Below are 23,600 nucleotides of genomic sequence, written 5' to 3' on the forward strand. Positions count from 1 at the left end.
GATGAAATGTTCCGTTGTATAAATATGTAGAGTATCTTGCCCAGGGAGTCCAACAGAGCAGAGACCTGAGCTGCTAGTTCATTCCGACTGGTCTTGTTTTCTTGATTGGGACCTGGAGTCGAACCATTACTTTGAAGTCTTGGCTGTAGATGATCCAGATCTGAACTGCTGTCTGCCTGCCTGCCCTCACACACAGTATCTCTACCTATTGCTCTCAAATCTTGACCTCCTCCCGTGCCAGCCTGCGTAGCCCACATCCTGTTGGCAGCTGCATGGCAACACTGTGTTGCTGTCTCTTCCCCTGCTCTGAGATGTCTTGTCCTGCTCTGCTTGAAATGTCATCCTGTGCTGCCCTCCATTGCTTTGGAGCTCCACAGATGGACCAGTGCAAGACAGATCTTTCCTGCCTGTGGTGTGAGGGACTCCCACTGCGGGGCTGTTCACGGGAGCTTGGGGGTTTGCGCCCCCACAGAGGTTGGGGGTTGGCATGGGGTTACCTCTTCTGGGGCCCTCTGCACATCACCTGACTTGAGCAGCCACACGTGTGCTGATCTCCACACCTTGTTGTGTGCGTATCTCCATGCCCTGTTGTGTGCATTGCTGTCTGTCTGCACTGAGTGTAGCCCAGATGTTTGGGATTGAAGGGGCAGAAGCACCCAGAGCAGATATCTCTCCCCATGCTCTGGGGCAGGTGGAAGTGCACCACTGACTGCAGTACAGCCCATCACACTCCCGCTGCCTTCCCTCGCCCAGGTTGGCTGTGGGCTGCTCTGCACATTGCTGCTGAAGAGGGAAGGAAATGGGAACACACTCCAACCTCACACTGAGAGTTTGCTTCAGTCTCATAACCCATAAATCTTGGCTTAAATGTTAGGCAGTTCAGTATGAGCAAGCGTGGGGTGGTTCATCACTACCCAAACTGGTTAACAAATATTTACTGGCCCCCAGCCAAGCAATCATGATATCCCCTTCCCTGACTGTAAAATTTAAGACCACAGAAATGAAAATGAATGCTTTTTTCTTTATTATGAGATGAATAAGGGCTGACGCTTTGTGGTTTTCAAAACCGAGTTGTGATAAACATTACCATGGCAATTAGACCATCTTGATGCACAAGGTGAGAGGGCAATAGTTCTGTGGTCATCCTCATCTTCCTGAGGCTGGGTGCCAGTGCTGATGCTAAAGCTCACCCAGGGGACCACAGGCACCAGGTCCACCCTTCTCAGCGCAGAGCACCAGTCAGAATTTCATGCAGTTACCTGTGTTTTGCAACACAGCTATAAACATGTCAATAGAAACAGAGGAGTTACTAAGTGGGCAGAAAATGGCATGCTGCTTCACGCACACTGGTACGCCTCTGTCTCTCTGGACTTCCCTTTTATTTACTTAGCTTTCAAATGCATATAAAACTCATCACCAGTGAAGGCTGTGTGTGCCTTCTTTGTGCTTCAAATCAGATGTGCTGCTACAGCTTTTTTTAGTTTTTGTGGACCTCATGAGAAGACCCTTGTCCATTGAGGAGTTCGTGATCCATGTACTGGTTGCCTTGAGCAGGCACAGACACACTGTGCTGTGCTGCACATATTCCTTGCCATGGGGTACCCTAGGCCATCTAATTGCAATGGAAGAGCCTGGAGTTGGCACCTACTTGGCATCAATAGTGACACCATAAGCACATCCTTGTCTTTATATTGAGGTGAAGCAACATACTTTCATATAAACATACAATTGAAAATCCTATAAATGCTCTGAAGATCACAATGCGGGTGAACCTCACCCAATGGGAAGCCCAGGCAAGGCGCCAGGTCCTGGTCACAGGTCTGTCTGACGCTGCATCATCTGGGGATTCCAGCGTCAGAAGGAATGTAAGATCCTGTAACTTGCTGCTGCCTTTTCTGGGATGTTAATGAAACAGTTACCTTTCTTGAGAGTGTTTGTTATTCTTCCTGGTCATCCAAAAAGAACCAGCATCTCTTGCTACAAAGTCATAGTCCCACTGATGTTTGTGAATGTAATTATAGATTTTTTTAGAGAAAAAACAGTTTCTAATTATACAGCCATTCAGTTATGCCATCATTAATGCTGTACATCATTAAGTTTTAGTCAGTGTAATACTGTGCTGTTTGGGAAGGAATTCCAGGCTGAAACTATTTTTGACCTCTGATGGCTGATTTACAATTAGTTATAATTGCAGAGTTCAAATGTTTGCCGATTATTGCTGAGTTGGACTACTATCCAGCAGCTTTAAAAAGAAAACTTGCAGTCGTAAGGGTATCATTGAAGCTCCTTAACAAGGCCCTATTGACCTTTCAGCAAATTCCCTGGTTTTCCTGAACCGGCTCTTGCAGGTAGGGTTTGTGCAACAGGGCAATGCCACCCAGGCATGGTCACTGCTTAATGGGGCTATTGACCTCTCCTTGCTGGTTCTCCGCTTTTCATGAGACTCTTCATGATGTGTTGCGGTGTTCAAGATCTTTAAGTGTCTTCTTCGACAAAACAATGGGAAACTAAATTGCCAGGTAGCAAGGAGCCTGCAGGAAACAAAAATTGATGTGAAAAAGATAAACGAGCCACAAAATGTGATCAGCTTGTTTACGAATCAACTGTTGCACTTGAAGAAGTGCGTGTGGGCTCTGCAATATCTATTCGGTTCCTCTAAGTTCAGTCTTTGGACATTGGGGAAGAAAGGGAGCCAAATTTGGCTGTCCTTTTCCAGAAATTCCCCAGGTAAGTTTTGCCTGCACATGGCCCTGTATGCCTGCATGTACATTCGTACACTATCAGTAATCTCAGCTGGGCTGCAGAAGTGTTTTCAGAAGAGTTTCCCTTCAAGGAAACACACAAGCCCTTGGCAGTTATGTGACTCTGCTGTGTATCTAATACTAATTAAATCCTTGACAGGTGTTTTCTGGTTTTGTTTTGCAGGAAGAAATCATTCCTATTTTCAGCTCTGTATGCTGCCTTTATATTCGGTGGTCGGCACCTAATGAACAAACGAGCAAAATTTGAACTGAGGAAACCACTAGTGCTCTGGTCCCTGAGCCTCGCCGTCTTCAGGTAGGCGTTTCTCCACACCAGCTGCCTTTGACGGTAGTCTATGAAGAGGGTTTGGGGTTCTTCACATACAACAGCACTGCTAATGCAACAACAAGCTCACCCGGAAGTGGCATTTCTTTAGCTCTTCTATTTGGGGTTATGTCCTGATCACTTCTCACCGTCAAAATTATCCCCTTTGACTTGACAGATCATGCGTTGTTTGAACAGGAGGGAAATAAATAACCTTCTTGAAGAGCAAAGGTGAAAATTAAGTGAGGGGACGAGAAAAAGTGCTTATCTTTTCAATAAATTTATCATGCAAGCTACAAATGGAAATAAACACATTAAGATGTTAGTCTTGTTCTCTCTTACTAGTTAGTACTACATTTATATAGGTGCCTATACGGAATATTTAGTCAAGACACTGATTTCCATTACAGTGAGGTAAACCTAAACTCACTGCTTTAATGACGGGTAAATTAGGCCACTGTAATTTAAATCAGAATCTCACTTCTGGTTATTCCATCACAAAGAGCTTGTAAATCTAGCAAAAGGGAAGGTTGTTTTTTAGTGATGCACATCTCTCTAGCTGTGTGTTGACACTGTATCATCAAATATGGGGAAAGCCGGAGTCAGATTCTTGATAGTTGCTGAAGTCAGTAGAACTGAGCAACCTGAATTCCACTTTATCTGCTTGATATGCTAATTTTCAATGGGGCTGAAGATAAATGAAACACTGCTTATAAAAATAGCCCTTACAAATGAACTTATGGTACAATTTACTAATAACAGTACACAGAACACCTGAAGATTATCCTTCATTTTAGTACCTATTGGGAGTGTAAGTTATAGTTCATAGCATAGAAACCATTTGCAAACCGTTATCAAACACTGATACCTGAAACTTTTTCTGATATCAATATAATAATTACTGATTATATTAGTTCACAAGTAAATAGAACAGGTTTGCTTACTGAGCAACTGTGAAGGGTACATGATTTTTCACAGGATGGGAATAGTTTGAGCTGAGAGTTTCTACAGAGTAAAATAAAGCAGGAATGGAGAAGTTTGCTTGTTTTTGTGGCTTTTGCTTTTTTCCTCCAAAATCATTGTATCATATTGACACTTTCTAAAACTCTAGCAGGGAAAAATCAATTGTATTTCTATATTGTCTCATCCAGCTAGGACATGCTAACAGAAGAACTTTATGTTGACTTGATTTTAATAGTCCATCAGTGCTTTAAAATAGGTATCCTAGTGCAGACAAAACTCTGAGCAGTCTGGATAACTATGAGAGCCAGTTGTAACACTGTGAAAATGTATTATTTCCATCTGGTTGCATGTGGTGCTATACTTATGGCTGCGTGTCTAATAAAGTTTTGCTGTTAGGGCCCTGTAAGCAATTGCCTTCATTTGTTCCAGAAACAGCTGAATTTCAGCAGCTGTTGAATTGGTTCCTAAATGGCATGTCATTTGTGGATCAGTTTGTAAAGTGATTTGTAGCCAGCAGGGTCCCAAAATGCATATTCCAATTACACTTTCTTATTGAATGTAGCCACTAGCAACTAGCTGACGTACGCAAAGCATTTGTAGTTTAATTCCCAATTTGTGGGGGAGAAGCATAATTTCAGAACCGTCCTTTGCAGAAGGTGTCTAGGTTGTATTTAAAAATCGTATTCTTTTGAGATGGGTCCGTGGCCGACATTCACAGTGTGGGGTTTTTAAGCAATTTCACTAATTAATTTCCTCCCAAAATCATAAGCGATACACTGATCGACAAATAGCAAGAATATACACTGCACTGTGAAAGTGCTGTCTATATGGACTTTAAAATCAGCGCCTTCATTACTTGCTGGTTGGAGTTTCCCATCATAATCATATGAAATAGCTAATGCATGGCTAGCATGAGCTGCTGAGTGATGCTGGGTGAAATTTAAAACATGGACTTGGTGTTTTCGAAGGTGCACATTGCCAGGATGAACCTGCCACAGCCGCTGCCTCTCGCTGTGACCCACTTGGGTGAGCTCTAGTTGTGCAGATGGGAAGTAGTGGCCAGAAGGGTGCGGGTTGAGAGGGATTCACCACGGTGGGGTTTGCTTCCTCCATCGGTTCAGAAAGCAGCGTGCAGGGACAAGTGTTCCCCCGGCACTGCAGAACTCACACTTTGCGCATCAGGAAATGAGACAGCAGGGTGGAGGAGGGGGGATGAACAGGAGCGTGAGGTGTTTGGACTGCACAGAGGCTCTGAGAATTTATGCTGCTGGATTTGCCAATGGAGACCAGTTGCTTATGCAAATTATGTGGCTGTGCTTAGAAAGCTTTGCTGTTCTGAGAGACTGAGTTGTATGCAGAAGGGTCAAGTAGAGAAGGGGAAAAACAACCCAAAATGTTTGTGGTAAGACAGCGTGAAACTTCTGCACTTCCATAGTAACATGCAATCCCATACAAAACCAACTCAAACACAAAACCCCTTGATTTCTTGCCTGAAAAACAGAGGAAATGCAGAATATTAATTAAAACCTGAGATGAATACTTCTTATAAAAAGTGGTAATTGGAACATCCCTTCTGTGATGTTTCACCACCACTGTCCTTCCTAGAGGTGTTGGTCACTCCCAGCCTTATTGACTCTATTAGCAAGCTGCACTAGACCTTGAATGCTATAAACTTTCCAAGTAACTTGGATATTTCTGCTTCCTCTGAATGTCAATTCAAGTAGACTTAGATGCCAGTGTTCTACCTGTAGACTTACTATGGATTTACGAAAAATGTTCCTTAACTTTAAACAGACTTCCTCTTTGGCTTTCTGGGATGCTAAAATGCTATGACTTTTAAGATAACCTCATAGAAATTTGAAGTAATGTATTTGTCTGCTGTGAGTGTTGTAGTGAGGAAGAAAAACCTGCTTAGAGAGCCCTCAGTGTTCTGCCTCAAGGCCAGTGTCAGGCTTTTTTTGGAGTCCTTGTTTTTCTCCCTTCTAGCACTCCTACTATTTTATCTGCTTCAGATATCCTCAGGAATAGCAACATTTAGCAGAGGCTGGAAAGATGTGGTTTGGGCCTAAAAAAATAGAAAAGGAAGTTGCCTATCAGGCACTGACATGGTCCTTCTTCAGAAAGTATCCCGTATGCCTCGCTTTTGCCAAGATAATTTAAATGTGGTAGCGACTACAGTAGGAAACTTGCCACGCTTATAAATAAACAAAACAACTACACCACCCTACTGGGCTTGCTGAGCATTTAGTAGCTTGGTCAAGAGTGAGTTTTGTGTCAACACTGGCAGCCAGCAGGATTTCTGAGGCAGAAAAGCAGCTTTATTTTCCTTTCAAAGCATCGACTGGTTTCGAACATTTTGTCTATGGAATAAGGTAACCACTTCTCAGTGAAAACTTCTGTAGGAGCAGTGATAGTAAATCTTGCTTTTTGTTTGGAAACCACTGTGAAAACATGATCTTCTGAAATCTTCTGCTGAGAAATTAGTTTGGGATATTTTTCTTAGGTTGTTGGGTTGGGTTTTTTTTCATTGTTACTGGGGTTTTTTTTGCTTTGTTTTGTTTTTTCTCCCTAGGAGGTTTGTTGACTTGTTTCAAGCACTGAAGAATTATTGTTGTCTGAAGTTTTTTTCAGTCTTTCGTTGTGTTGTGTTTTCTATATTTCAATTAAGTGTTCTCACCCAGCCTGGTTATGTACTGCAGTCCTGGGGGAGCAGCTCTGTGCTGCTCCTCGTCAATGGGAACCTGCTCTTAGTTCATTTTTCAGTCTCATAAGACCCCAAGGAAAGTGTTGCTGGTTCACCTATACATGCAAGTGACAGTCAGCCCTGTATTTCTGAATATTTCCTGGGGTTAAAAATCCGCAAAACCACGTCAAACTTGTGTTGCCAGTTTTATATTCATGCCCCTTAGAACACGAAGTTAGTCATCCTTTGAAATTTTTACTTGGAGTATATTAAAAAGTGTCGTGCTGGCATCTCTAGGAATCAGCAAAGCTGAGACCAGGACTCTTACAGAAGGATTTGAAGTCATTAATTCATTTTTTCATTACATCTCAGCTGGATTTTTTGGTTCCTTTTGTGGGCTGTGGAGTCTGTGTATGGGTAGCATCGCCACCGAGGAGCTTAAACATGTATTTGATCGCCTCATCCTCACACAAGACAGCAGCGTGGCACCATTTCCACTTTCTCTCCATCCTAAGGGGGCTACCAACAGAAGTCTCAGGGTCAAGGCACTAACTAATAATAGTAAAAGGTTGTCTTCCCTAGGAAATACTGTCACGTCAATACAGCAGATGAAGAAGCTAAAACATCCGATGTGATGCGGTCATTTGTGGGCAGAGGCTGAGCCTGACCACGACTGGTGCAGTGTGAGGGGGAACTGCTCTTTGTCCAACCAAACCACACAACCATAACGCAATTATCATCACCTGAGATCACTTGGATTCTAATCCAAATCAGCTGTGCTTTGTAGCAGTGGTGGAAATCAGTTGATGTCAATACAGGGTTTCTAAATGTTTTTCTTCCTGCGAAATGCTTTCTCTCGAGGTAGTGGCAATAGTATCAAAGGTAGCTGAAAGGTCACTAGCTGCTCGCCACAGAGCTAACCAGAGCCTCAAAAGTAAAGTATCCCAACAGCAACAGATCTTATATTTGAAAGACAAAACAAAAAGGCTCACTGGAAGAAGTTGACTCACTTTGCTTTTATGAAACTGGTGTAATGGGTTTGTTCCTGCAAGCACAGCAGCATTTTGTAGGAGGGTTTGGACTTGTTCTGCAGAGAGCTCCTGACAAGGCAGTCCGAAACACAGCTTTAGGTGAGGAACTCAGTCCTGAGCTGAACTGAGCAGAAAAGACTAAACGTAAGTTTAAAAAAAGGATTTCAATTGCTCAGATTTGTGACTGTGAAATACATTCTAGTTACCATGCTTATAAGTAGGAAAATTGAGGAAAAATGATTCAAATTTACGTCCTGCCTCAGGAGCTGCCATTCACAGATACTTGCCAGGGAGATTAAAACACAACTTAATTTCATATGTTGCTGAGCAACCCATGAAGATCTTAAAATACTCAAAAAAATAATGAAGATCCTGACAGGACATTTAAAGAGAAAATGAATTACTGAAAAGAGCAATATTTGCCAATTAACATTAAAATTCATAATCAGAAGTTAAGGTGAACTAATAATCTTTTGTATTATAAACTTAAAAGCAAATGAATTCCATGTGAAACATTCCTTATATTTGTAAAGCATTAGTGCATACTCTCAGTAGGACATTTCTCAGAACCCTAATTAGTAAAATGCTTAATATGTACATACTCAGCAATTTATGTCTGTAGGACCATGTTCGTCTTTATGTACTTACCTGATTGTAACGGATATCAGAACATGTTTTTTGTTACCATTTTCGAGCAAAAGCTGAAAGTTGAGTGAACAGTGGGAATTCAAACTGATTAGAGAGTAGACAAAAAATCCCTTGGATGAGATTCAACAGTTTAAGAAGAAAAAATTCTTTTCTGTAAGCTGAACTGTAATCCCAATAGGGAAATACAAACAGTGCTATGTAAGGTGAATTTATACATTGCCAAACAAATGCTATCTGCCATTAAAAGAACAGTGTAGAGGTGGTAAAACATATAGGCTAAGAGGAATAAAATACCATCAAGAAGAGGTATGTCAAATATATACCTTATTTATTCCAAGTAAGAACATCCCATGAAAAATATCTTTATTCCAAGAATTGTAATTGATGCCACATGACAAAATGCTTGGCCCAACTTCTGAAATCTCACCTCACGTTGCTGTTACTGCTGTGGATTCTGTTGTGTCCATCAACATAATTTTGAACGTAAACTGGTTCTACTGTTTTTACCTAATAAGGTCTAATCAAAAGTAAACAAGGATTCACTGTGTGATCTGGCTGATGCTACTTTGCAGAAGAAATGGATAGGACTGGCTAAAAATTCCTGTGAAAATCTCGTTTCAGTGCTAAACTGGGCCTCCATTCTTTAGAAACTTTTTTTTGCCCCCCTCTGGCTTTTTTTTTGCTTGATTGTCTTTATTGCTGGAAAACTGAACATCTTAGCAAAGTGAATTCAGTAAATTTTTTTAGGAAGCAGCTGTTGTGCTCATTTTGCCCCTATTCCCTCTCCACTCTGGCAGTCATTGAGTGTGAACAGTCAGTTTGTCACCTGGAATTACATCTTTCTCCTGAGATCACCCTGCCCCAGCCCACGGGAGCCCTCGCAGGCTCAAAGCAGAGCCCCCCAGGAGTGAGACTTTTCCTCTCCATTTTAAACGGGAAACAGAGTGAAAAGTGTATTTTAGGAATAAACAACATCTGTCTGCTGGCTTAAGAAGGGAACTGTACTAGAGAGAAAGTAGATAATGCATTCGGAAGAAATCAAGCCTCCCATCTGTCCCCTGTGGTGGCACTTCTGCAATTTACTCATCCTCAGTACTTGGTTTGTGTGCCTGGCAAAAGATCCTTCCCTGTGCAGAAATCCCTGGGGAACAGGAATCTCTGTGTATTTTCTTCTGAGTAAGTCCCCAACAGCTTGTGCTTGTTGGAGACAGCGGGAAATAGAACACTGAGAGGTGTTAACTTGCAGGACCTGTCAAATCCAAATTGCATCCGCAGACGAGCGTGTTAATGAACACTGCGGAACCGAGCGCTGTGTACACGCGGGGTCACACATGGGTGTCGAGCCGGGGTTTAGCAAAGTACGTGAGGAGTTTAACAACTTCCAAACGAATGAGCATCCTCGTGCCTGTACCATTCAGCAACTTACCTAGGTTGCTGAAAAATAAAATATACTTATTATTTACCAACTGTTGGCGAATCCCTGAGGTCTGAACTTCTCCAGACACTTGCAGGAGTGCTTCCCCGGTAGGACAGAGTGAAAAAGGAAGGTCAGTGTTCTGGGCCTGTAATTGCCATTAAATTTATGGATCTGAGCAGCTCATTACAGCTGTATTATAACTTTTAGCTTCTTTAAGCCTTCTTTGCTCTGTCAAATGCTAGTCTTTCCCTGTAACTTAGATTTTGCTGGCTTTGTTATCTGCCTGTTTTACAGCTTTAGTGGTGGCTAGCTCCATTGGCTATCTGGATTCTCTGCTAAATCTTTTACTTTATTACTTTTTAGCTTTATTTGCCGAGGACAATTTCAAATTCCTGATACATACACACATTTCAATGCTATACATTACAGTTACTCCATGAACGTGATACGTTTGATCCTTTAAGTATCTTTAACTTATCCTGCAGAAATAGATAAGCCACTTTTTTTGGATTATCTTTTAAATCACTACAATATTACAGTTATTCTAAAATTTTCTTGAGATAATGTTGGATGCTGAGAATAATTTCAGTAATGACACAGGAATAAGTGGAAATGCCCCTGGAGCATTCGTTGAGGATTGCTTAAGAGTTACACTGTGCTTATGAATCCTTATGGGCTACTTTAGAAATCCTTAGATGGATTCTTTAATTCTTACGAGATTTTGCACCAAACACAGGGCTTAAATTGAAAATTGTGTTTGGTTGGTTTTTTTTTTCTCTTTTTAGTAATTCAGCCACAGTCCAAACTTGCTGAGATAAATATCTAAGAACTACGAAATGTTTCCTGACAGAAAAATATCTCAAGTATACAGCCTCCACAGAGTGCCAGGGATCTTTAACTGCAACGAAAGTCCAGTTATTATTTAGTGATGGAAGAGTGAGTTACTGCTCAAGAAATAATAGCTTTCATCAAGAAATATTGTTCCTGCAAGTTCCTGCCCTCCTTGTGCTGGATAATCAGGGAGCAGCATCAGGTAACAGCACATTGAGGACAGCAGCAAGACCAGATGATAGGTAATTACTATTGATTAGCTTGTAACTGACTCTTGGGAAGTCGGATGAAACTCAGGGATACAGCTGAAAAATTATTTTTCATTCGTCAAAAGAAAACAGTTCTGTTTTTCAGCACCGTGTGGTTACACGGGTGTCCCTGTAAGCAACCTCTGCTATTCTCTTGTGTTCTGGAGTAATGATTGAGTGCAACTGCCCTTCAGCCTGACCATTCCTCCTTGTTTATCTCCACCAAAACCCAGTGGGCCTTGTATAGCCACTGAGTGCTCTGTGCACGACTCTCCATGCGAGTATAATCCTTTTTACCACCACCAATTACCATCTCCTCTGCTGCAAAGACTACTGGCAGCAATCTAGCCCTGGCATTTGTTTTTCTGCTATGCTTTGTAAGTGGTGCAGGTTCTTCCACCAGCTCACAAAACATTGTTTTATTGATTATTTTTGTACTCTGCTCCTCAGGATTGTCTGAATATAGCTAATCCCCATCATAAAGAAGGCAGGTCTGGGGAATCAAATTGCATTTCCTGGAGAGGGAATTCAGCTCTGTGAGGAGAGACTGGAAGGCGGTAGCTGTGGCAGATTGATTTTTGTCCACACTTATAAATAAGCCTTCCAAGTAGTTGATGCAGCAATTGGCAGAAATGTTGAGCCTGCCACTTTAGCACGGGAGAATCAGATGGACTTTGCTCTGCTGTGGTGTTAATGTGATTAAAATCTCCAGATGACAGTGTCCATTGATCCGGAGCCCTGCAGAGATGTCGCTGTTTGGGTATGCTTAATGAGGTCCCTGGAGAGGGAAGGAAATAGTTAAGCCTGGTTTTCTTCTCAGTTTTGTCAATAAAAGGAACAAAGAAATAGTTTCGGGAGCCAGGTGAGTTGTGACCAGGAAATCTGCTGACGAGAGGGAAGGACTGAAGGGAGTGGCCCCATGTCGAGCGATTTATTGCCAAGGAGGACAAAAAAGACTGGTGCAAGGAGCACAGGATCTGCCCTCACTTGAAAACCACAGAGTGAGCTGTCACTTTAATATACCTCATTTCCCTCCCCAAAATTTATCACATGGGAAAGTAATAACCACCCAGACATGTATTCATATGCTTATGGGTATATAAACCTGCACAAATGATACATTATTTCTTAGGGCCATGTAAAATATTTGCACAATTTTTAAATTGCTCAGAGCTGGCCTGGCTTCAGGTTCTGGTCCCAACTGAAAACTCAAATGATTTGCATTGAAAAGCTTGCTAAAGAGACATCTGGATCAGATACCATAGAAAGGTCTGAAAAGCAGGGCTTATGTGCTTGGTTCAGTGATGGGAGGGTTCTTTTAGAGATGGAAGGGGAATTATCTCAAATTTTGCTTTGGAATTTTGATAGGACTGAACCCAAACCTCAAAGTATGCATAAATCTATGCAAAGAGAAGCCTTTTGCCAAAAAGAATGATGAAAACTGCAAAGATCAGCACAAGTTTTGCTCACACACGATATTGAGACATAGAGTGCCCCATTATAAAACACTTCACTACTGCTGACCGCCAGGTTTTGGGTGAGCACCACACTGAGAAAAGCATATGTTGTTCCTCATCTCCCCCTTTTCTTTCCTTTCTCTTAACAATACTGTGGCTTGGACTCCACCCTGAATGGGGCTCCATCACCTTCAAGGAGGGCAAGGGAGGACTGAGCTGCCAGACCCAGCTGTTCTGCTTCCCAGTCAGGAGATGGGCAGGGGGAGAAGTTGAGGAGCATTTGGGCAGCAAGATGGTAGAAGGAAGATTTTGCTATTGGGGCTTGTTAAATTCTTGGTGTTCTTGTGCTCTTGCAGAGATGGTAACAGGGTAAGTATGTGTTGGAGGCCTCCAATTCTGTTATTCAGGGCAGTGGATTATATATAGAGAATGTGTAACAAGCACATAGAATGAGAATGGTACTTAATGCAGCATTGGTACTGTTTCTGCTCCATTCTCAACCATACCCTAAGTGTATTTCCAAGCTTTGAGTCAGTCCTGGGATTTTCTGTCACCCTCTAAAGAAACCCTATTTGAAACAAAATCCAGCAGAGTGATGCAAACCAGCATCTCTAATGCCTTTTGAATGGTTTTGCAGAGCAGAGTGCTGCTCAGAGCACAGTGCCACATTCTGAACTGTGTAGTGCCAAGCCTGGCTGGAAAGACTCCTGCATTCCCTGGTCTTCAATTTCCCCACAGGGACCGAGAGCAATTAACTTGTCTTACGTGGAGGGACGGCTATTTTAGCTGCATTCACCAGTCTGGTTAAACAGCACAGCCTGCCTGTGGAGCCAGGGCTGGAGCAACCAAAGGAGCTGCAAAACTGCTGGGGAATACACGGGTAAAGGAGCTCAAAGCAGAGGAGCCACAGGAGATGCCCATCACTGGTTGTTGCATGTGCCTCCTCCAAGAAAATGAGCATTTCTTCAAATAACGCGTTCCCTCAGCTGGAGAGGTTAAATTGCAAGTGGGAACAAAAACGTTAGTCATTTCAAGCTTTCAGGGAGTCTGGGAAGCTAAAAACATTTCTTAGTCTAAAACATTTTTGAAAATCGTGCTCTTAATTGCAATAGTTTAGTCATTGTGAAGAATATAGTTACCTTATGTCCTTTCAGACGATGGGGCTAAAAAGGATGAGTTGTGTGTTCTTTTTAAAGAATGAGATTAACATAAGTGCTCTTAAAAGACTGTTCTTTTAATTTTTGAAAATGTGCTTTTAAATGTGTTCAGTTGCCATAGGGAGAAGGTACTTCATGGGACCAAGGTGCTTTTTCCATAGTTTTTTTTGTTCCTACCCATTTTAAGAGAATAAATAATGGTCCCAAATAATTTTATCAATAGCCTAGGCCTCGGAGGACACAGGTGCACAAGGAGTTACTGTGCTTTCAGTTGTCTGCTAGCAACTGAATTGTGGTAACTGAGCACGTTGTTATCTAAACACAGTTACAAATGGGTAAAATATGGTAGTGCTAACCTCCTTCTCTAACATTACAATTTTACACTAAAATATAGTTTTACGCTAAAATTGCCATAAACAGAATAAGCACGTAAATAGTTGCCATAGCTCATCAGCACCAGAGAAGATTTGGTAACGTTTTCATATCTGTGCCCAAAGTTAGTTTTGTTAAAGGAAAGTACAGGAAAATGATAGCTGATGTGTGAATGATTTATTTTTTCCCCCAGTGAAACGTAAACCATATAGAGCAGAAAGGAGTTCGACTTAGATGCACAGTAACATCATGATAGTCCTAAATCCCAAACATAAAAAAACTGAGCATTACAGTCCTCTGCAAGGCTGACTTTGAAATAATGAGATTTGTTTTTCCTTTTTACAGTGAGAGTTTAGGTTTCTGGCTTTGTCTATGGCTGCCTCACTGGTTATATCTTCAGGCTTTTTCTTCATAGAGTTGGGTAGATAGAAGCAGCCTTGTAAAATTAACTTCCCACAGAATCAGTTGCTGTTGAATGGGATTAAATACCTGCATTTTGTAGTTTTATCAACCAAGGGCATTAGTAAAGGTAAACAGGAGGTTTTTTTAAAGAATATTGCCATTGAATTTTCCACTTCACTAGTGTGTTTTTTGTACTTGCCCATGTCACAAGCCGCCCCCCACTCTGGATTCCGATCCATACCTGATTTTCATCTGGAGTTCACTGATGCAAATAAGGGGATCAGCAGGGAGCATTAATACAAACCAGCCACAATTGTTAGAACAACTGCAAAAATTCCATGAGGGAGAAGAATCCACATATTCTCTCTAATGGCAGGGTCAGCTGCTGGGGTCTGGTCCTATGCAAATTCAGGAGTGGGGCAGCGATGGGGAGGTAGAGGCAGGGATGCTCTTAAAAGTCACTTTGTAGGTTCACATTCTCTGTGGCTTGTGTTCATCTCTGTCAGGCCAAATCCATGCTGGTATTTGCCTAATAAATCCAGAGAAAACAGAGGGGAAGCAAGAGTCTGACCGAGTCTGTAGAAGGCATGTGTTGCTCTTATCTGATCTTTCAGCTAATTGAGGAAGTTTTCAGCTCTTCGTGCTTCTAGGACAGCACAACTTTGTATCTCTGCACATCACTCTGTAGTTTTAGGTCTTGAAAGCATGCTGCCAAAATATCAGACGTGCAGACAATGAAAATGTGATATTAAGAGGTGTAACGGCAGCTTTTATGTCTTTAAACTATTTATCTTTGAAGATATAGGTGTACCTCGGGTAATTAAGATGGAGGGTTTGGGACTTGAAGGTTTAGAGAGTAACTTTAAAAAGTGAAAAGAAAATCTATAGTAGGTCAAAGGACTCTATGAATAAAATTCCTCTTACTGGAGCGTGTTTACTCTTAATTCAATAATACTGTTTTCACTGATGCAGAGTGAGGTCAATCCTCTTCCTGCTTACATCAAACAGGCCTCTTGGGCAGGGCACTGAACCACAACTCGTGATGTTGCACATAATTTCTTATCCTGTCTCAGACACAGATTTTTGACGGGACACTTAAATTTCAGTTTGCCTCACCTCTCTGTCTTTGAAATGGATCTTAACACTTAGACACCTTACAAGGCTGTCACAAGAGTAAAGGCCATTAAGAACTGTGAAATAGTCACAAATAAGGGCCTTAGAGGTGCCAACACAGACAGAAGTCTGAAGGAAATGAGGTCTGAATGTGAAGAAACCCCAACTTACAAGCAGCTTTGTACTTGGCAGTTCTTCACACAGGGATGCCTGAGCTAAAGCGTTTGCTGTCCTGAATATGGTTGAGCCATTGGTAATTCTGGATGAGCCCAAGCTGGAGCTGGTAGGTCACTTGGCTGTTGAAAAGCAGACAAGACCAAAATTTTTGTATGGCAACAAGGTCTCCTCTGTGGAAAGAATGGAGATGTCCTTTCCATCACAGATGAGGAGACGGAGTCTTCCAGGGAGGTACCTGAATCAGTTCTAGGAGGTAAAACAGGGAAATGCTTTACAAGTGTTTTATAAAAACATTCTTTCTGCGGGATCAGGTCTCCCTTTCTTCATCATTAACCTTGGCATTGCTTGAAAGCACTTCAGAAATGTTTAAGGGTGAGGAAACAACAACCTAATTACATTGATTTTCTTTGCTATCTATTTTAAAATTAATAGTTGTGCTGAATTCATCAGCTGTAATTTGAACAAGTGTCTCTCTAGGATTTCAAAGTAATTCACTATTAAGAAATATTCTCTTTTAAATGCTTATAAAATGACTCATAAATGTTACATTTAGAGTTAAGAGAGACCAAATCCATAGTCAGTACTACTCTTTTTCAAACTTTATCATTTAGAAGAATACCGTATCACTGTGTATCCTTCAGTGACCAAGAGACTGATTTATTTAATTTGGAAAATATAGCGCTTCATTCCACAAGCCTGGCAAAATATTTTTAATAACCAGGTACAGACTTACAAAGCTGTTTTTTTCTAGTCAGTTATATGTATAAATATTTCATATAGGCTGTCCTTGTGTCACATTGACCATTTAGGACATTGGGTACCAGATCCTTTTCTAGGCTGCTTTTCTGTGAGATTAGAGGACATGTCATATTGCACTGACTTAGCCACAGCTCTCATTAACTCCTTGAGATCAAAATAAGAGCCATTAATTCCATGTAGGTCACTGAACAACAGCCAAATGGTATCTTTTAGTCTTTGCCCACATTTCATTTGTACTTTACTTAATGGCTGGTTTCCAAGTGTATGGTTTCTCAACGTACAGTATCATGATTTTGCAATCAAAGATAAGCCTAAAGCAACCTTGTGGTTTCTACATGTGTTTAAATACAAGAAGATCCAGGATTTTATGGAACATCATTTGAATACAACCAAGGCAAACTAATACGGGAGTCACACCTGAGATAACATTTAGGTAGTCCGACAACCCTTTAGTGAAACTATATATTAAAATTGTCAGAGGGTTTATTAATTCCTCCGCTCTTTTTTTATTCCATCTGTAAAATCCAACCTTTTTTGTTTGTTTGTTTGAATATTTCACCATCATGTGTTGCACAATGCCCAGGGAAGGTAGTACTGCTCCTCCCTTTACTCTGCAAAACTGGTCAGATATGGATGAATGTGCACATCATTTGGACCAAAAAAAAAGTGAAGAGGTGATCAGTTTAAAATAGAAGAAAGGGAGGAACAGCTGCAGTGAAACCTAACCAGTCCACAAACACCCGAGAGCAGCTTGGGTGTCAGAAAGCAGAGCAAAGAAATTGTGAATTCTGGTGGGTTGTGCTGCCCCTTTGCTACGTTCCTGCACACATCCACTCCCTAGGAAGGGGGACCTGCAGGACCCACACATTTACTCTCTGTGATACCGTGTGAACACATGCCTGTGGACACATAATTGAGTTTGAGGAAACTTAATTAGCCAGGAAGCGTATTTTTCACTCACTCTTTGCGTCCGTATGCTGGGAGGTCAGTGTGTGGCAGCCGATCTCACCGGTCCCCTCCCTACAGTGGGGTGAATGCCGGCTCTGTGGTGCAGGCTCTTTGGGAGGCCACTCTCATGGTTTTAATTCCTTTCCCAGCCTCAAAACTGTCTGGCACGTCTACCCACAAAATGTTTTAGGAACAATTGCCTTTAAATAAGCACCCAGGCACCAGTAAAAGTCACTAGGCTTTTGGTCTCTAACTCTAGTCAGCCCAAGCCAGACCTTAATATCCTTTCCACATTTGAAACCACCCAGATAACCACTTTAACCTGGACATTCCCTTTCTTTTTGGCTCAACTGTAAAAAGAAACTACCCTCACTACAGCAATATCCTGGGAGAACCGGGAAAAAATGTTTGATGGTCTTTTCTTTTTGACACAAAGGTTAGCAATTTCCCAGAGCAGTCTGCTCCTGCGGGACCTGAAGCCACCACAAAACGTAAGCACAGATTTTAGGTTGGGAGCAGTCCAACGGTTCATTAAATCTTCCGTCTTTCCCTCTGGTTTGATAGTATAATCACCACAGCAACAGCAAAACAGCAAGCACCCTGTGATCTGACTACCTCACCTGTCTGCACAGCTAATAGTTTAGGTGTATCTTCTTGCAATACAGCTGTATATACAGTGTGTGTGGTCACTCTACAAATGGATGTTCCCAAAACTCGTGCCCTGATTGCTAGGTAGGAGTTATCCTCATGTGCTTCCTCCCTGGAAAAGGCCATTTCCCAGCACTGATCTACCAACTTTATCTGAAGCTACCTAGTAAAAATTCTGTTGGCAAGCTTAGAAAAACCCCTTCCCTTGGCTGGTTTGCAAGGCAAGAAGCCCCTTCAATGCTTGCATCCTCCAGAGATGTCTCTCTGTCTTTTTAGTCAGCAAAAACTACTGTTCCATCTCATATGGCCAAAGCAGAGTTTTGAGGCAGGCAGATAGAAATCTCCTGCAAACAGTTTTGTTTCTAGCTCCAAAATCCATCAGTTTTGTAAGAAAGCTGTCACCCAGCCCTGTCCCTGCTGCCCCAGCTGCTTGGTGCCCGTCAGTGAAGGGCTGGTACTCTTGGACCACATTTCATGAGACTGCAGAAGGCAAGCGTGATTGAAAAGAAACTCGTCCTTACCAGGTGGAGAAGAAAAGCTCCATAAATACTTTCAAAGAACTACAAAGCAAACCTGCCAGTCATGTTGCAACATTGCTTTATTACAAGCTTATTTTAGGAATTAAACAAAGCGCACAGCAAGCAAATGGCTGAAAGATATGAGGCGTTCCTTCACATCAAGATGCACCACCTGCTTGATAATCAGGAGTTTCAGAGTTTCTTTACTGATTTGGGGTTAACTGCCCTGTTGGGGACCTCAGAGCTATCTGATGAAGGTGGCTTCAGCTGCATTTCTTTTCAAGAAACCTGGTTCAGAGAGCTGTTTCTCTTACAGATCCTTCCCCATGCATTTTCCCAGTATCAGTTCATATTTTACATTTTCTGTTGCTTGGCTAAACACAGAAATATTGGGTTGCTCTTTCACAGTACCTGCTTTCTCCAGGTGTGCTCTGGGACTGCCCTGCTGCTGTGCCCTGGCAGACCGAGGGCTCGCTGTGCATCCCGCGCTGCTGTGCCCCATCATTAGCACCACAACTCCTTCTTCTTCTCTGAGGACCTCAGGTTTTAAATCAGAAGGGCACAGATAGGCCATTTCACTGTATTAAGAGACCAAGTCTCCAGCAGGAGAAGGGAAACTTTATATGACCGCTGAAATACTCCTGCTGAAGAGAACAGAAAGGTGAACATGGTTTGATCTGTCATGAAGGAAGGTGTAGGAAGCTCCGCATTCTTCACCTTCTGACCTTTAAACATTTATTTTGAACCCAGAGTGCTTCTGCAAGTATTTTGCAAGCTAAAATGAAAAAAAAAGAAAAGAAAACAACCTGCTTCCCTGTTTTCCCACCACTATGGTACAAGCAGGCTGCAGTCTGAGGGCTGTGACTCCACACATAAGGTGATCTCGGCTCATCTCCCGGGAGCACTCTCTGTTCCATGTGGTTTCACTGAGGAGGACCACATGCTCTGCACCTCCCTGTGCTCCCGGCACACAAACATCTTGCTGGGAGTCTTGTGAGTCTCCATGTAAGCAGGTCAGGGCAGAATTTAAAATTCCTTCTCTCCTCTAGCCGGGCCCCAGGCTGGAGACTGGAGCCGGACCCGTGAAAGCCCAGCCGGCTCGCTGCTGGACATGCCCAGCACACCCGCAGCAGCGGGCAGTCCCACACCTCGGGGGCTGGTTAAACCAGCTGGGCGCCGGTGGTTTAGGGCTGTGTTGAACTGCCTGTGTGCCTGGGTAAGGAAGGCTCTACCACACCTTAATTTTGTGCCGCACAGCTGGATCTTGCCATCTGCAGGCTCCCTGCTGCTCTCTGCTGGTGCTGTGAATGCAGGATGGCACGCTTTTAAAAATAAAGATACTCTACTTCTGACATGTAGCTTAGCTAATGTATTTTACATTCACCTTAGCCATAGTCAAGACTGCTGTCCCCCTCAATGCTATCTTTACCTTGTTCTGCAGATACAGTTTGCATGGTATGTTTGGTTAGTTTACAGGTTTTTTTTAAGACGCAAACCAGAGCAGAGAATTTCTGCTCTGTGAATATCACAGCACTAAAATCGTTTAGGAAATGTTGCTATATTCTGTGCTGAACTTTAAACTTTTTTTATGTGCAACTTATAACTTTTCTTTATGTATAAGCCCTCTCAGGCTTTTGAGAAACAAGTACTTCACTCCTTCCTGGTAAGCAGGGTGGAGGGAATAAAAAGCAGTTGTAGGCTTTGGCCACTAACACCTGCTTTGTCTTCCCATCATCTACCTCCCCAGCCCTCAGTTTCCCTGCTTCTTAATACTGTGCCCAACCAATGCATGGGATGTGTTTTGAGGCCCTTGTTTGAAAACAAGTTTGTGAGGAAAAAGTATCAGTTTTTTATTTTACTCATGGATATATTTTGATCATATTATGGACAGTAAAATATGAATTGGGCATTTGTTAATCTACCGGAGAAGTCATTGCCCGAAGGGAGGAGAATGTAGGACTTTTTGAGTCTGAATAGATGAGAAGGCTGCATTAGGTGGTGCAGTTTGTTTCTGATCAGTCTCTCTAGTTGCAAAAGGCTGTAATCGTACAGTAATTCACTGGTACCTTATTTCTAAAATCCCTGCTGATGATTCCCACCAGACAGACTGCTTTGGTAAGCAGTTCATTTCACTACCTCACAAAAGCTACAGCAGAGAGCAGGGTGAGGACGAACTGAAGCAGAAGTGATTTACTGAGCAAGCAACGTCATCACTCTGCGGCACATCATGTCTTTGCAGGATAGATAGAAATTTGTGGGTTGGTCTTATCTTACAGAACAAACAAGATTAAGTGGCAGAGACACAAAAAGCAGTCCCTACTCTCTGGGTCCAAGGCACATTTGCAGATGTGCATTAGATCTCTCCCTGTCTCCCATGGCGTGTGCTTGTTGGCAAGAGAGTATTTTGGCACGCGGCACATCTTCTAAACAGCTACCTACTCATGGCGCATGTTTAGATAATTGAATCAGTTACTTCCAGTTTGCTGTCCTTCTTATTTATAAAGCCTTCCCTTGTGAATTATATGAAAAATGTAACGGTTTTTACTCAAAAAAAATAAAAGAAATCAGGTTAGTCTGACTCACACCATGAGCAATAGCTGGAGTAACAGAACTAGAGGAAGCCACCATGCTGTGAAATTATAGAAAAGTGTGTGAGCATGTGCACACGCTGCACTCCAAGGAGAGCTCTGGAGCAGCTGGAAAACAGGAAAAATTACATTGTTATAATGTCAAGGACAGCAAAGTGACACTGTCATCCCCACAGGACAACTACTCTGTGGCTGTTACTAGTCCAGATTAAATCCCTAGGTGTCTGTACTCATCGCTTACAGTTAAGTCAACATTTACCTGTTGCTTGAACGAGTGCTCTTCTCATCTGAGCTTGTTTTCATGACACAGAATTCTCTTTGGTTTTAAAACTTTAATAATAAATGATATTTTAGAAAAGCAATACAGCTTCTGTACAAGGAAAGGCATATTGCTTGCAGCTATTTGATTTCTTAATTTAAAATTTCTTTTTTTTCCCCATTTTAATGTCAGCATTGAGGTATTTGCTAATGGGAGAAACAGTGTGTCATTAGATATTCTACCTGATCTTCCTCCACCCAGTTTTGCCACCACTCAAAACAGGAGCAAGCAGCAGCCTGCCCTGGATGGCTTGTGGAGTTCAGTGCCTTGGGAAGTGATCAGATGGCATCTCTGTAAGGATCTCTGTCTTCTTGGGAATGAGAAATGCAACTCATGAGAAAAAAAAAAAACAAAAAGAGATGCGATAAATGCCAGAGAGAATACGCAGAACGAGTTGCACCTCATTTCAAAACTCCTCCTGCAGGTTTTGCCACTCTTCTGAGTTAAAAAGGCTGATCCCCAAAAGCCATGAGAAAAGACACTGGGAGGGAACAGCCCTCCACAGAGGGATGCACTATGGGCTGTGTAGATGCTGAGGATATTGCACCGTCTCTTTGCAGGCAGGGGTGGATGAACATGAGAAACTGCAGCAGCTCTGCCTTGAGCCTGGGAATATGTGCACTGCTTTGGGCAGTGCTAATGAGAAACCCAGGCTCAGCTAAACTCCTTCAGCAAACCTGTACCACAGAAGGATGGCTTTCTATTTGCACATAGCACAAGAGGATTCATCTGGCAGTAGGGCCCATGAGCAAATACCACCATACAACTAGCAGATTATAACAGTAGCTTCTTAAGTGCCCACTGTCGTCTGAATTTCCTGATGGAAGAGTCAAATCTCTTGCATCAAAATGTAAGGGCACAGGAGCCAGGATGTAACGCTTCTCCCCGGACATGAGCTGTAGAGCCCCATCTCTGATGCCGCTGGCAGAGCCCTGAGAGCAGCAGGCAGTGTGGTGCTCCCCTCAGCCGCAGGGTGCACACAATGCGCAGCAAGTGCATTGCTCCTTGGCAGCAGCCAGGTTTGACTGGGTAATCTGGCAATCTAAGTACTGTGTGCAAAAAACTAAGAACTTTGATCAACAGTTTTTATGCTTCACAGGCTTACTTGAAACGTATAGTCTGACCGAGTGCAGTAAGAACTCAGCTTTTCAGTCTGCCTTGTTGATTTTAAAACACTTTTTCTAAAGAATACTGGCTTCACAAGACAAGGATAAGTAACTGAGAATCTACAACTTCAGATTAACTTTACCTAAAAGGTGCTTGCATTGCCCACATGTGTCTACACATCAGTTTTAGGCGGCTTGGTTTGCTTGCTGCCATGCAATATTCACGAAAGACACCAAGGCAGAGCAGGAACCAGATGATTCATGAGTAAGAAAAGCACAGGGGAGCTGGGGGGAGATAATATGGAGCTGGGTAGAGGCACAGGGACATAAGATATAGGCATAAAGTAAGATACACTCAGATCCAGAGGAGACCAGGTTTTTCTTTGGTCTGTTTTTCTGAAAGCTGCTTGTTTCACCCAGTATTTATCAAAGCCAACAAGCTGAAAACAGACAATGGGCAAGCGTTTTCTTGTCGTAGAACAGTGAGGCAATTCCTTCTGCAGAGCACCTCACTGCCAAGAGAGAAGCCTTTACTCCTTACATCAGCTGCCTGTCTTTCGTTATCTGAACATATCTCCTCTGTAACTACACTACGTAATACCATTGCAAATCTCTCTCTTGATGTTTCTTATTTACAGAACACTGTTACCTTGCACCTCACCTTGATGAGGCAAGGCTGAATTTGCTGTTTACGACTCAATTCAACTAGTTGATTCCTCTGTTAGCAGTGACCTGTTAAGAGATGAAGTCAGTATGAGCACCAAAACGCCAGCCCTGACTGAGACCCCCCCACCAAAATCTGTGTGCCCTACCTGGGTTTCTCTCTGCTCAGAGCTCCCGTGGGTGTAACAAGCACAGGGAGAGACAAGAGAAAACTCTGAGGAAATCAGAAGAGGGAATTGGTCCTGATTATGTTGATGACAGCTCTTTATCAGCTAATTTCTTGTAGTCTTCTAGCCATCAGCATCAAAAGTCTGCATGTTGTTTACAGCTGAAGTAGATGTCTCCCACTGCTCCTGAAAACTGAAGGATCATTCCTGTAGTAATGAAATAAAAAGCACTTATGTTACTATTCCAGGCTTTTACCAGAGGATATGGCTGCAGTCCACATTACAAATCTGAGTTCAGAATGACTTCCTAGAAGCCAGC

At 42.5% G+C, this 23,600-nt stretch overlaps 1 protein-coding gene across 6 annotated transcripts in view; it reads left to right on the forward strand.

The window, feature by feature from the left end:
• Positions 1 to 23,600, forward strand: part of ELOVL6 (ELOVL fatty acid elongase 6) — a 94,076-nt gene that overhangs the window by 65,543 nt on the left and 4,933 nt on the right. For all 6 annotated transcript variants that reach the window (XM_071808196.1, XM_065837222.2, XM_071808197.1 and 3 more), the window contains one exon: positions 2,926 to 3,057. In XM_071808196.1, coding sequence (XP_071664297.1) covers positions 2,926 to 3,057 — 132 coding nt within the window. The remainder of the gene's footprint in view (positions 1 to 2,925; positions 3,058 to 23,600) is intronic.

The sequence above is a fragment of the Patagioenas fasciata genome, chromosome 4, assembly GCF_037038585.1.
Source record: "Patagioenas fasciata isolate bPatFas1 chromosome 4, bPatFas1.hap1, whole genome shotgun sequence".
NCBI classification, from domain to species: Eukaryota; Metazoa; Chordata; class Aves; order Columbiformes; family Columbidae; genus Patagioenas; species Patagioenas fasciata.